Source organism: Myripristis murdjan, chromosome 4 (assembly GCF_902150065.1).
Source record: "Myripristis murdjan chromosome 4, fMyrMur1.1, whole genome shotgun sequence".
In the NCBI taxonomy this organism is placed as follows: Eukaryota; Metazoa; Chordata; class Actinopteri; order Holocentriformes; family Holocentridae; genus Myripristis; species Myripristis murdjan.
In genome coordinates this window covers 19,928,371-19,943,560 of record NC_043983.1, presented here as the reverse complement: position 1 = coordinate 19,943,560, position 15,190 = coordinate 19,928,371, and the positions used below count along the sequence as shown (strand labels likewise).

General features: G+C 40.3%; 1 protein-coding gene across 1 annotated transcript; it reads right to left on the bottom strand.

Moving 5' to 3' along the window:
- Nucleotides 1-422: 422 nt before the first annotated feature.
- hs2st1b (heparan sulfate 2-O-sulfotransferase 1b) lies at nucleotides 423-14,384 on the bottom strand. The gene is made up of 7 exons (XM_030050255.1): nucleotides 13,698-14,384; nucleotides 8,196-8,434; nucleotides 6,095-6,180; nucleotides 5,443-5,581; nucleotides 5,170-5,267; nucleotides 3,988-4,145; nucleotides 423-2,034 (listed from the first exon to the last, which is right to left on the bottom strand). The coding sequence occupies exons 1-7, from the start codon at nucleotides 13,819-13,821 to the stop codon at nucleotides 1,808-1,810; spliced, it is 1,071 nt and encodes a 356-aa protein (XP_029906115.1). The 5' UTR covers nucleotides 13,822-14,384; the 3' UTR covers nucleotides 423-1,807.
- Nucleotides 14,385-15,190: the final 806 nt, after the last annotated feature.

The following is a 15,190-nucleotide window of genomic DNA, read 5'->3' as shown; positions in this document are numbered from 1 at the left end:
AAATGCATGAAAAAAAAAGTATTTTTTAAATTTTTATGCTGGCATTATCCTTTTTGTTCACTTTCATGTATGTGCTAAAAGTGTGTTTGGATCTGCTTCGCCACACTATGGAGAGAAGAGACGGTATCCTGGATTAGTAGTTCAGGGGAGCACAGAGCAACTAATGAGGATATTTTGCTACCATATGGACTCATATCATGCCCAGGTAGCTACAAAACACAACACTCTACCAAAGTTCAGTTTTGCAGTAAGGTGACTGAACGTCTCCTCTGACAAACAAAGATCTCATGGAAAAACAAAAGCAACAGACCAAAACGATACAAATATAACATCTAAAAGCCTTATGGTGATAAGTTAATGTAAAATGTAATTGTCCCATGTCTCTTCCTGCTTGTCAGTCAATTAAGACATGAACACACAAATTAGATGCAGTTAGCATTTATGTTAAGATTGTGCAAGTGATTAGTATGTAGTAAACATCATCAGGAAACAAACACCAGATCAAAATAATACACAAATAAAAAGAGGAAACATTAACAGGGTGATGGGAATCACTTGAAACATATCAAAAATTTCTTAAATGTGTCCTATATGTTGTGATAAAGGCACTATCAAGTCTGTCTCTCAGGTGGAAATGACCCTGTGACCAAGTACAAGTCAGTACTCTGTAAATGTGTCATTTCTGGTAAACCCTGTATTCAAACATTCAGCTCATTTTTAACCAGCACTTTTATGACACAATCCTGCTGTAACAGCTTCTCTCACAGGCTAAAAACAGAAAAATGCAGTGGCTGTCAGATGCACAAATAGGGATGCACATCTCTACATTTGTGATAAATACTGATACGATGTGTTATATATATCTACAAACTCAGGACTGTGTGGGATATAAAATGATCACAAATTACTTTTCAAGTCACGCACCAAAGGATGCAATGGTCAGGTCTATCTTCTTTACAACCATTTGGTCCAAAAACATTATATGTTTACTGCCTGTAAATACAGTATGTACAGATGCAGCCTTAATGCTCCTTTTTTAAAACATTGGATCATCGCTTCTGTTATTTGTAAACAATAATCAATGCACTTACAATGTACAGATAGTGCAGAAAACAGTAATATGTCATTTAATTTTCTCAACCAGCATTTCATATTTCCCCTTCAAACTTGTCAGGGAACAGACTTGAGCAAAACACGTTTAAATGTTTTTTAACAGGGTGAGGTTTTCTTAATGCCTGTTGAGAGCCCACCTGGAAAACCAAACTCATTACAAGTAAAACTGGATAAACCAAAAGGCTGCTTGTGTTTTGGTTTTGAGATGCGCTCAGCTACCGTTTTATCCTGGTCTGAGAGGGAATTCCTTCTCACACCAGCCATACTGACAGTTAATTCTCCTGGGTTTTCTCAGCAGCTGCACCAGCAATAAAATATCAAGATTTCAGACACGTTTTCAGCAGAAATTCCAACTGGTAATGTCAGAGTCAAACAGCAAAATCCATTATCATTGTCATTGTGTCACTATAATAAACTATTAAGTGTTGAATCCAAAAAGGCAACAGTGCAATTTTTCGGCAAAGACCATTGTGCGGTCAGACATGGGGTTTTTCTGCACCATAACAACATTGCTCTGTCTTCTAGTCCCAGTGGAAGTTTTAGTACAGAGGCAATGAACTCCACTGTCACCAGAATTACTGTCACTATGTGAACATCCCCGCTCATGTTTCTCTCTTCTTCCCAGTGTCTTTGACTTTGCTTGTCCTTAAAAGCCCCCTGTGCAGCTTGGGCCACGCCGTCTCCGTCTATGGCTTTAGTTGACTTTGGGGTAGATTTTTTCATAGAAGAAGCTCTGGGCCAGTATGTAAAGTTCTCCATCTTTTTCCCTTACAGCATGGGCACGGACAAATTGAAACTGTTCCAGTGCAAACTCATAAAACTCGTTTTCTATTTTCCATATGTCTGACTGCTGCAGCTTGGCTATGGTCTCTTTGGTGGGGGGCTTCTTCTCAGTGGTCTTCCGCAGGTGGGACTTCTTACCTAGTAGAAAAAACACAAGACAGTCAGTGTAGACAACTCAGGGCTACTGCTGACTGACAGGGGAGCAACCACAAGAGCTTCTTGGGTTGTATTAATTAAACTGGCATGAAGACAAAACAAGCTCAGTTAAATAATGCTTTAACTTTTATAATGACTTTGTAACTTTAAAAATGACTTTGTTGGCATTTCTGCTTTATTTGATAATGACAGTCGAGACACTTGAAAGGCAGAAGAGGGAGAGGGGATGTCATGCAGCAAAGAGCCCGGGCTGAGTTCAAACCCGGGTTCAGATACATCGTACACACTCTACCATTACCCCTTTTCCACCAGGGCTGGTTCGGAGCCGGTGCCTGACTTAGCACCAGTTTTTTGGTTTTCCACCGCCCAAGCAGGGGCCAAACTGGTGCCAAACTGGTGCCAAACTGGTTCCAAACTGGTGCTAGGCAAGCACCAACTCCGAGAAGGGGCTAAACAGGAGCCAGAGAAAGAACCAATGACGCGGCCCACCGCGTCATTAGTGGGCGGGGTTACGAAACAAAACAGGAACTGCGAACGCTATAAACATAAACAATAATCCCCGAGAAGCCGTGGGTTATACTGATTTTACAACGGCATGGAACGCGGCTCAGCAAATTACATTTAAGGATGAGAAGCACCCGTTTTATAACTAAACATAGCTGTCATTCGTTCCGATCACGAATCCGACAGGTAGCCGGCAATAATTGTGTTTTTCGCCTCTGTATTGAACTGTAGGCTTGTAAAGACACAAGCAGTATTTGCATCGCTAATAAATCCAGATCCTGCTCCACCCGGAGCCAGAAACTGTATCGGGAAAGCAGCGTTATATGCTTGACTGAGACGCAGCTCACGAACATCATCCCCGACTCACTGATCAGTTTCACCAGCTTCAGGACAGCTGCAACCACTGTATTGTATGAGTGTGCAATTTTATGTGTGTTGAAGTGATGAAGCTGCCGTGACAATGTAATTTCGTGCAAAGGATTAATAAAGTATCATTCATTCATTCATTCATTCATTCATGATGGTTATTGTGATTTTGAGCGAGCGTCTCGCGCACCCAAGTCATCACGTTTTTCCGATGACGTCATGACGTGGCTCTGAATTGGCTCCACTTTGCTCTTGACCGGTGGAAAAGCAAACCGGTTCTTCATTGGCACCAGTTAAGCACCGGCTCTAGCACCAGCTCCGAACTAGCACCAGGTTTTTTCTGGTGGAAAAGGGGCACATGTGAGCTACTGGGGCGCCCCAGCAGAGCTAACTAAGGACACCACCTGCAAGGAGAATTTGAAGTGCTTCACAAAACACATTACAAAAGAGATTAATAATTATAATAATTTAAAAAACAGAACAAATAAGATAAAAGAATAAAACAGCCAAATTATTTTTTATATTATTATATTTTATATTACAGTATACAATAGCCACCAAAACCAGTGGAAGAAACACAGAAACAATAAATAAATAGAATAAAAAGGGTAATAAGGGTTTAAATACTAGACTAAAAGTGTTGGATTCAGTTATGTCTTGTGCTGCTCTGCCCCCATCCGTCCACCCACACACACACCCACACACACACACCATCAAGCCTACCTTAGATTTAGTGCTTACTACAGACTGACAGAAGGCTTGCCACTTTCTACTCCTGCATTGCATCAGCACCAGAGCCACATGCAAAGGCATGACAGTGGGACCAACTTGGACAAGTAACTGAATCTCATATGGATGTTGTTTGAGCTGTTAAAATTAAAATTCTTTCAGAAAGTCCACCCATTCAAAAAAGTCGCCTATCTTTGCTTAAAGGACAAGTTTTTAGCCAGGCTTTAAGAGACATCAGAATCAGAGGCAGTAACTGAATAACTAAATGCTGCCGTTGAATATAAAACAAACACTAGCATGGTGAGGGCTGTGAGAGGAACTGGGTTGTGCTGGTACCTGTCCGGTAGAGCTCTGTGGCGCCCTTGAAGAAACGTGGAACAGCTGCCTCCAGGATCATGATAAAGTCCTCCAGCTCCTCAGTTACTCCAACCAGCAGGTACTCATTCACCAGGTTATACTTGGCCTGCTCCAGAGCCCATCTACTGCCCACATTCCTTAAGACAAAACTGGACTTAGTAACACAGAATTTGACAATGCCATTACAGTACATCGCTGACCATAAATGGGAAAATTATCTGTAGACTCTACTGTGATGTCCCTAATATAAACTATGGGCTGAGCTACCCTGTCTTTTCAAGACTGTTTGATGAGATGAGGTGAGGTGAGATGAAATTAGATGTGTTTTCCCAAGACGTTATTTTAATTAAAAAAGAAAAGAAAGGAAAACAGGGTGCTGTTTGCTGTTTAAGATGTCCTTTTGTCCTTGGTTTTAAACATTTTTATGAGAACTTGTAGCCGGATAGAGAGCCCAAACGTACGGTTTATGCAGAAATCAACAGAACGCAGCACACTCATGGGAAATTATTGTCTCTGAGGTCTTCATCTGACTTGTGAAAACATCTGGAGACTAAAAACTAAAAAGTTTGTGCATAGCCACCAAACAGGTGGACCAATCAGGCATGGTTTAGGTGATGACAACAACTGATAGGAGCAAATTTTTTTTTTTTTTTTTTAAACACCTGTTGCTGCACCCTTATTCCAAATGATATGCACACAAAAGAACCCAGACTCTTATTTTGTCAGGGTTTGTCTGTGTGAGACTGCCTTGATTGTGGCACATGCAGAAGCAAACTGGTAGTAACATCAATTGGGGCGTGGAAAAAAATGATATTGCCTGCAATATCCAGATAGTGGCAGGACTGATGTCCACACACAACTGAGACAGGACAGGAGCACAAGCTAGACCACCTCAGAATGTGGATTTTAAGATCAAATCTCAATGTAGGCAAGATCCAATCTGAGACTGTTCACAACTGACAGTTAATGGGAACTGGTGTGATCGGACATACCAGGTTGAATCAAAAAGTCAGGTGTACGCCTCCCTTAAATGCAAGCAATATTGAAATGATTTGGCTCTGTTAGCCACGTCCTTCTAATATAGAGACCTTAGTGTTTAGTGCCTATATTCATTCAACACAACTGCTTTTTGTAGAGATGTAGCAGGTGCAGAAAACTCACCAGCACTCTGAATGATGGCCACAGAAGAAGGGGATCTGAAGCCAGAGTTTCTCAGGAGCGCAGTCAGAGCCCCCCGATGACACACACTCATCAAAAGTCTAAAAGAGAAACAAGCACTTAGCAACACATGCAGTGTTCTGGGACATTTACTAAACCGGCAATTAAGCAGATAATTCAAAATGTCTGCAAAATATCTCAAAAGGTCAAAGAGGTAACTGTAAATGAATTTGAATAGGCATGCATTAAAAATAATTACACGCTCAGAATAAAGACCTTTTTGTCTCCCTGTTTCCTTCGTCGAAGGCCAGGCCTGTAGTCATCGCCAAAACGCAAAAAGTAATAGTAGGAGACCAGGCGCTCTATAGGGTCTCGCACCACATTTATGTACATTGGTTTGCCCTTCACCCCATATCTAAAGAAAGAAAAGGAGATTGCACATGAATTTGTGATCATGGACAACAGGTGTGTAAAGATTCACAGTCTGGCATCATGGCCCCATTCCAAAAGTCAGCATGAACTCAATGATTTTAGTTCCATTTAACAAAGATGGCATTGTGTTACACTGTGGAGGGGGTAGCCAGACCCCATGACCTCACACCAGGTCTCAACCATCTCTGAGCAATTTTATCCACTGAGTGTTTATTGTAAGAGAATCGGTTTTTCCATCAGTAACAGGGTGGCAGACTCCAGGAAGAATGAGACTGCAACTTAACAGGATATCTCTCATGGAAGAACAGGTACACCATTAGGATAATTACCTCTGATCACTGAAATGATAATGTTAGTGGAGATAAGGACAACAATGCTATTAATCAACACTAAAGCACACATTAGCAATCAATACAAGACCTCCTTTATCTGCCTGGCTGACTGTTTGCTACTAATCTGGATATTAATGGCATTACAAGAAAATGAAGGGCCTTACTTTGAAAAGTCCAGATAAGCTACATGGCCATGGTAGAAGCCAGGCTTCATCTCTCTCCAGGAGGTGACATTCCTGACAAAGCGCACCTGTAGCCAGAGATAATGGAAACTAATTAGACAGCAGGAAACTATCTCAAGTCAATGACAAAAAAAGAAAAGAAAAAAAAAACAGAAGAGAACATAGAACATGGAAGATTTCTACTGAAAACACTAGACTTGTATTTCTTTCTTTAAAAGATTTACATGAGATGACTTTAAGAATTGACTGCTATTAATTCTCATGATTTAAGTGTGCTTCTGTGCTTGTTACAACACTGGTAAGTCCTTGGGTGTTTCTGGACACCTACAGCATGTATTCAACTCCATGACTACTACATCAAACACCGTAAGTCGGACTCCACTGCATGGAAATCCCACTGGCTTGTAAATGAGAGGCAAGAGGCTGGAGGGACTTTAAGAATATCCCCTAAAAGTCCAATGGGTCACATACTTTCTAGGCAATGTATCTTGAGGGTTTAGGAACAAAATCACAACACTTCACTTAAGAATGTGATCATCTGTTTTAATAATTGCTTAGCAGACACTAGAGGGGAAAAGCTGCAACAGTTTATGTAGCCTCAATATACATGTGACCAACAATCTAGAAATTTCATGAGTTAACAGCAAACACAACCAATTTCACAGCACTGTGACTGAAAAACAGACTGAATAGCCTTCTAAAACTGGTCTATGCCAGGGCAACAGTTCTGACATTTACCATGAACAGGTCTTAAGGAAGGCCTACACATCCCTGACACTCCTGAGCATCCCCTACGCAGGGAGTTTGAGTTTCTGCCATCAGTGCTACTGGGATGTTGAACAGGTTTTATAATTGAAACTCATAATTTGGGCAGTGAAATCATTTTTGGCGTATTGGCACTGTTTAGTAGTTCTATTAGCAAGATTGTGCACTGTTTGCTGTTTGTCACTGTGCTGTTGTTATGTGGTGTTAATTTTAAAATGACACTGGCTGCGGTCTTTATTTTGCACTCTGGCTGCAAGTCAAATTTCCTGTTGAGGGGTTATGAAGTTGGACTGAACTGAACTGTCCTACAATGTCTGGCACAGAATATAAAGTCTGTTTATAGGCTATCAGAGATGTATTATTCTTTATCTTTGACACACACTCTGCATCTCCAGAGAGGAAAATATGAAGGAATCATATACATTTGCCAATTGTGGCTTAGGTTGATGTGGGTTACAATTTTGAATTTTCCTGCAGTAAAATGAGTTCAGTTTTGACATTCTTGTCTCTAACTGTTCTATCATCTGCAAAGGTAAGAGACTTTTTCCAAGATTGCGGGGGCAGCCTGTGAGATGGTAAACAGGATACTACCTTTGTACTGGCAGCCAAAAATAACGCTGGTATATCTATGGGGCATTTACACTATGTGTCCCACGATGCACTGACAGGAATACAAATGCACACAGTTATGGTTCAGCAACATTATCTGGGGATCTAAAAAGATGCACAAGATCTACACTTGGAGGAGGAGGCAATGAACTTCTAAATCCAAGCTCAAGTGAAATCCTACTGCCATGGTTTGCAAAATCTCTACCAAAGGTGTTGTACCATGTCAAAAGACTTTCTCCCACCAATTTACCCATGCACAAGAATGGGCTTATATTACACCTAGCCAACTTCCAATTCCTGCCAAACATTTCTACATGTCATATAATATATAGCTTTTCATATTGTTAACATATGGAAGTTGCTACAGCAAATAGATAAGAAAGAAAACCTGATGCCTTTAAGAAGGTTTGATAAAGAGAAGTCAAGGGGGAGAAGCAATCCTTGAAAAGTGCTGCACTGCATTGTTCCTCTATCTTTGCTTCTTTATTTTTGGAAATCAGTGTGCATGAAGCTTGCGGTTGTTTTGACATGTGAGAGGTAGAGTCAAATTCAACAGCATTGTATATAGCAGCTTGGATATGGTGGCAAATCTTACAAACACAGGAATAGTTTAAATTCTGTAGCCATTTTTTTTCTGTGTTACATATACATACTTCATATCCATGGTTTGTGCCACAGCATCTGATGTCATGATGGGTCCAGATCTTACCTGGTCCTGTAAAGACATGACAGGGTTGTTCTTGGTTGTATTAATGTGCAGGACATGGAAGTGGTTCTTCCCACACAGGTCATAGGCGATGTTAGTGAAGGAGGTGCTAGCTGTCTTAGGCACCCTGTTGTAGATGATGACCATATCGTCTCCTTCAGGCAGTGGTGACAGCTCTCGCCCGACATCTTCACTGCGATGCTGCTCTACTTTGGCCACCTCATGTCTGGCAATGGTGTGCTCTGCAGAGGAAGACAAGATTTCAAGTGATTTTTTTTATCCTTGACATTTAACATCATGAAAATCTTGAAAAAAAAAAAAAATAGTACCCAACACAAATAAATGGTACAAAGTCTGCTCATGGGTCAATCAATAATTCCGCAACTCTAAGTAAACTCTGGCTGCGATAATACTTTCTATACTGCTGTATGACAAAGGTCCAGCAAGAGGAAGTGCAATACAACCTATAGTGTAAAGCTTAATCTGTGAGTGAATACAACTTCCAGTGAGCCAAGTGAACGTAAAACAGACCATTTTAAAAGCCAGCTCTGACTGATGGTTGACCTTTGGCTTCAATCCATATCAGACGATGTAAAAACACCACTTTCTATAGGCTTTATGTTTGCGCAATATTTCTTAATTTCACTTTGATGGTTTCCACAGCCACTGTATTTTATACTTGCCTTGAGTTTATTCTGTATGTATTAAATGTTTTCAGTTGTGCTTGTTATGCATATGTGGATGGGCGAAAGAAAGGTGGTAGTAATAGCCATAGGAGCAGACAAAGAACTTCTGTTATTTGTTAATGGTTTGTTTTGTATTGCTGCATAGATGTATGATTTAAACACCTTGATCAAATTAATTTCCTACTATGGACAGTGAAGTTAACTTGACTTGAACAAAGCAGCCAATTATAAATGGAAAGGTTTCTTTAAGATATATGGAGAATCTCTTCAGCCTCCCAAAATGTTAGACCTATATCCTATTTGAGATAGCTAACAGACAGGAGGGGCTGTTAAAAGCTAGGCTTGCATTCAAATGTAAATGTATTGTGAATAAATTTCATCTGGATACATCTCTCTCTCTCTTTGTCTTGCTGGAGGTTGGTATAAAAGGAAAATAGACAAATATGATGTATACAAATGTATTTTACTGGCCTTATTTCTGTTACGACTGTAATGACAAAAAGAGTTGATCAGTCCACCCTTGTGTCACAGTATAAAACTATTAATTTATAAAATTAACCAGTTGCAACAACTGACAATGACTTTATAAGTAATCAATCCTGTGTACTTTCCGAATTTCATATGACATGGGGGTTCAGGTGGTGATGCCTCTGTCACAACCTGACACCTGCTGGTAAAAAGCCACTGACACATCTTTACATGCTAGGTTTGTGAGAACGTCTATGCATACTCTCCGCCATGTTTACCAAATCTTTTGAAAAAATTTTAGACTGTGGAATAGAGCATAACCTAAATGATAAGGACAGGAGGTCATATAGTTCATTTAACCCAAATCCTTCTTAAATTCCCAATTTACAGGAGCCATAACACACTGATTTTTCAAATGATATTTAATGTCAAATGTCATTATATAATGTCAAAACAATAAGGTTTAAAACTGAATAGAATGATTCATTCAGTCACCTGTCTCACAAACCCTCACGGTCACAGCTAGAAGCATTTAAGGTCTCATTTTACATCTGCATGCAACTATACTTAGCCTACATGTAGCAGATGGATTCTATATGAGAGACGGAAATGCAATGACTTGAATGTGTGCTGTTTCGTGTAGCTACCTGATCATACTGCAAACCTAAAAACAGTGTTCTGCTTCCAACTTCATGTCCTGGGCACACGTAAAAGCTCTCTCTCCCAAAGGCCCAGTCACTGATTGAGCAGGGGCCATGCCTGGTGTGTAAGACTTTAGATGGTTAAACTGTGATGCAACTCTGTGTGATTGCTCAATGTGACTGTGATTTTCAACAAACATAAAGAGGAAATGAGCCGTAATCAGAAAATGCAAAGTTCGACACAGCGCCAAGCAGTTCAGAGAGAGGTCCAACCCCAAGGCCAAACAAATACAGATGCCTGAGATGTTGCAGTTTGTGAAATTATCTATTATCTATTCTTGCGGACCTCAACCAAGTGTGATCCATTCATAAACATGTATTTATGTCAAGTTTGACTGCTTTGATTTAAATATTTAACACCACCCAACATCACTCCCCCTTTTTGTGCTTTCATCCACAAAATTTGGATTCATGCACTTTTTACATCAACGGTTTCCAATCATTTCTCCATGACTTCTATGTAAATTTTAGCGTAATAATTTCCATGAACAAAGTAAACTACTGTTGGAGCTGCCACTGAAAAGGTGTGTCCCAACACTATGAGTCTCAAACGCAGTATATGATTCTCTCTAGAACAAATTAGTAACAGACAGCTAGTTAAGTTATTTTTTTCATTTTTTAAATGAACACAAAAACACAATTTGCAGTTTGTTTGACCAAAAATGTGGAAAGCATTTACTTGCAGAGGTAAAATAGCCTATTCCCAGCTTTCTTCAAATCCTAAAGCACCATAACAATCGTTGGTCAGTCAGTATTGAATTGATTTCATGGTGATTTAATCATATTTCCATGATTTTTTTTCAAGACGTATAAAAATTATTATTTAACATCACTTATCTAGGGCCTGGAAATTGTATTTTCAAATTCACTTACTTTTCCAGGCAAGCCTTTGTACCCTAACCTAGTCTGCCAGAGCTCATCTCAAGGCCAACTCAGCCCTCTCAAATATTTCTTCTGTCCTGGCAGTTTATTTTATACAACAATCTTTACCAGCTGGGTGGTGTTTTCACAATAGCTGAGGAAAATCACAGTGCTTAAAATAGGGACACCATCCAGGAAGCCAAGCCACATTTAAAAAAATAAAATGAAAACACAACACAATGAAATTATAGTTAATCTGAGCAGCTGAGCTGCCAACTTGTGCGGTGAAACTCTGTTTTATGACGGTGCTCTCTGTCCATTCTTGCCCCAAAATGGGACATCACATATAGGACGTGTATGTTGGGCATGTTGTGTATGTGGTATGCTGCTTTGCTCAATGTGGTGTACTACTTTGCTCAATGCCTATGTAGGGTTACTTGTTTCTGATAACATATCCCAAGAGTGCTAATATGAGCCGAGTATAAAATATTAAAAAACAAAAACAATGAAAAGACTGAAAACAACAGAATCAGCTTGCACACTTTGGATTTAAGTTGTGTTTTTCATATTTTATAAGCAGTGCATATCAGCATATGATCTTCAATTTCCCTTGGTAACTAAATCACTTTGTATTCAGTTAAACTACTACCCTGAACCTTGTTAGGGTCAGAGGTGAAGCACAAGTGCACCCAAAGCAGTTCACTAATGTGTCCTGTCTGCTCGCCTGCAAGTCCAAGTAGTGTATTTACGCAAGGAAACAGTCACACAGCTAGACAGGTGAAGTCAGGTCAGAGTTTCACATGAACTTTTCATAATTAGGCAGCCCGCCAAGTGCGCTGATGTAAGGAGCTGGTGGTCCTCACTCACTACTGATGTAGTTTTTAAACAATTAACATTTATTATTGCCAAGCACCAAAAGCATGTTTGTGATTGTAATAAAAACTGCTCTCTTTGAGCTGGTGCTCCAACAAGAGACATTTTGAAACACAGCATCTATAATCAGATGGATGTATAAGGGTCAGCTGATGTCATCATGACATTAGCTAATACTAAACTGTGAGCCTTTAGTGCCTTAAAACTTTAGGTGCTGAGACAGCCAAATCAAACATCATAAAACAAAACAAGCTCACTCCTGATGGTAACCAAGTAGACTGACAACATTGGAGACACTGAAGGGAGTCTTTCACAGAGCAGGACTGCAAAGTTAGCCAGGACATTGAGCAAAAGCTTATGTTTTATTCTGATGGGAGTGAAATGAATCTGTAAAACAAAACTTGAATGTTAGATTTAGGATTATGATTGAGTCATGCATGATGATCATTGCAGAAGATGTTGCTAAAAGCTTCATAAAGCAACTCAAAGGGTATGTCCGAATTCCTTGTTTAAGGCAGGCTAGGGGGTTATGTCTATACCAAGGGGGAAAATTACAACAAATTATGATGCCATATTTCAGCAACACAGGCTGATGATATATAACAGTGCCACAACGATTAACACAGCAGTACTAAACAAAGTCAAACATGCCTGACAGAGATACACATTTGAAAACCGTGCCACATACAAATTTATGTAAACTCACTACAGCCTCAAACTGGTTGTTTATTTGCACTCCATGCCAGTGGGGGCACATTAAGATTAAAGATGTAACTGTGACAGGGTGAACCCATAAATAGCAGTGAAGATGACTCAAAGGTAGCTGCAGAAATATGAAGATTTAGAGGCCACGGATCAGTCGCAAAGGTGCAGATCTTCTGACAAAATCAGCAAGCCACGAAGCCATTCATTTAGGAAAAAAAAAAAAAAACTGACCATGAGAAATTAGCGCAGACATGTAACCAAAGACAGACAAATGATCAAGTAAATGGGGACATTTTTACAGCAAGCATCACAACTAATGTGATATTTTGGAATAACTTCAGATTGGTGTGCAGAGAATTCAGCAAATTCTGCAAAGTGGATGAATGGTGATGCTGAGACCTGCTGTCAGTGATATTATAATTTGTCTCTCTGGCACAACTTGACTGATTCCTCTCAGTTATTGAACAAACCTTCAATATGGTGGAAGATTTTGCTACATTGCAAGCTAACTGAACAACGTCGTGCATCACCAAGTGCACTTAACAGCTTAAAGGTTTTAGCTTTTTTTTATATATATAACTGACAATTATTAGAGTTTGAAGATCTGTAAGCACCCTGCTGTTGGACGGGAGATGTTGTAAATGTGTTATTTCTAATCTGATTTGTGGTCACACCAGTCACATCTTTTCCTCGACAACCTACCACAAACATCTTGTCTGCCAAATGGAGAAGAAAGAGTAAGATCAACTGGTCGCCCCTTACCAAGTCAGTCAGAATAAACCCTCGGCTGCAAAGCTTTGGGCTTGCCACCGATCAATTTCAAAGCTCAGACTCAAAATCAAACTTGCTGACAATTCATTAGGATGTCCTCTTCACAGTGGTTTCAACAGTAAGACGATGATGGCAAATAATTCGACAAGCCGAGCACAGAAATCATTCAGTCACAATTTTGCGGTTGTTCATAATGTCAACAAATGCAGAACATTCATCATTAACACTATGCTAGTAGTTTTGGCCTGTTTTTAAAACACGGTTAAAACATTAACAAGTACAATTACCTGTAGTAACTGCAGAATAGCCAGTGATGCTGGTGGTGTAAACCATCAATGAATATAAACATTAACTGTTTCTTAAAAAGTAATATAAAGCTAAATGAGGCAACTTCTTCAAACCCTAACGATATTTGTTGCTCCTTGCTCTTTTCGCCTTACCTAGTTTGGCTCTGGACTCCTCCAGTTTCTGGATTTGGTTCTCTATAAAGAGCATCGCCACTCCAAACGCCAAAACAGCCAGGAGCTGGAACTTGGGCGGCATCATAATCCTTAAAATCCCCATCAAACGGCGAGATAAGGCATAACGTGAATGTAATCAACCAGCCAGGCGTCGGGTCCAGGTCCGCTGCTAACAGCTAGGCTAACAAGTCAGCTAGCCAGCCGCGGCTAGCTAACCTACTGCTGCTCGCTAGCGCAAGGCGATTCCCAATCTCGGTGGACTTTGTCAATGTAACTGAACATCGGTGGCAGCTTAACCCTGCTAGTTTATTACTATACTCAGCGAAGACTCGGTACCTGAACTAACTAGCCACCGAAATGTTTCCCAAACCGTGTTTCACGTTTCTCCCTTGCTAACTAACATTGTGAAGCCGGCTGATGTTAGCTAGCGTTATGTTTAAAACTTGAGTCAGTCAGGTCAGACACTTGGCAGGTTGGGGCTAGTCTGAGATTAGCCACGTCGTCTGCACTAAACCGAGATACTCCATGAAGTATGATCCATCAAAACAGCAGTGGGAATCTGAACATCGCCAAAAGCGACTTCCAGCGAAACAAGTCTGAGCGGCAGTGTGAGTGGAGGCTGCCACCAGGGTAGCGTCTCTGAGTGGGGGTGTGGGATCTTCAAACGACCGGTTTGTTTTGAATCGATGTGTTTTTGATGTGACGCTAGGGACAGACATGTATAGGTGAAACACAATGAATGTGGATTTTAATATGAGAGCTGAAATAAAACCCCCCAGGTTCAAAGCCAAGACTAAGGCCTCGTTCACACTGGAGTCGCATCAGATCTGTATCTCAAATCAGATCTTGTGGGCATCCTGTTCACACTGTGTGGACAGATCAGACCAGATTTGTATGGTCCAGACATCACCAACTCCTCTGCATGGGTTGCTATGGTGATGAGGTAGGTGTCTGTTTCCACATGCTGGAGACTATCTTTATCAAGACAGAGGCATGAGGAATGGAGATCCATCATCTCACCCTCCAAACAATAAAGCTGTCAAGTTGGGGTGCACAACATCTGTGCTGCATTAGACGAATTAAGGGATGATACTAATTAATGTTTCCATGGTAACAGCAGCCACTATCATGCACTTCTGTCACTTTGAACTGACTTTGTGGTCGTGTGTTGCATTGCGAGTGACGTATCAGACATTTTAAAATCCTATTTGAGTGTCCAGAGCGTCTGGACTGAGACACATAGGAAATCTGATTGGAATCGCATTTAAAACAACCTTCAAATGTGGTTTGGATCTGATTTGCAAAAATCACACTCAATGTGTTTTTTTGCTGTTCACATTTCTAAAATCAATCTGGATTCAATCTGGATTAGACAAAGAAACAGTCTTGGGCTGGCAGTCTGAACAAGGCTTAATAACCCACAGTATTAATAGACCACTTTTAAATGCCTGTATTAAACCTGGTGTTTTGAT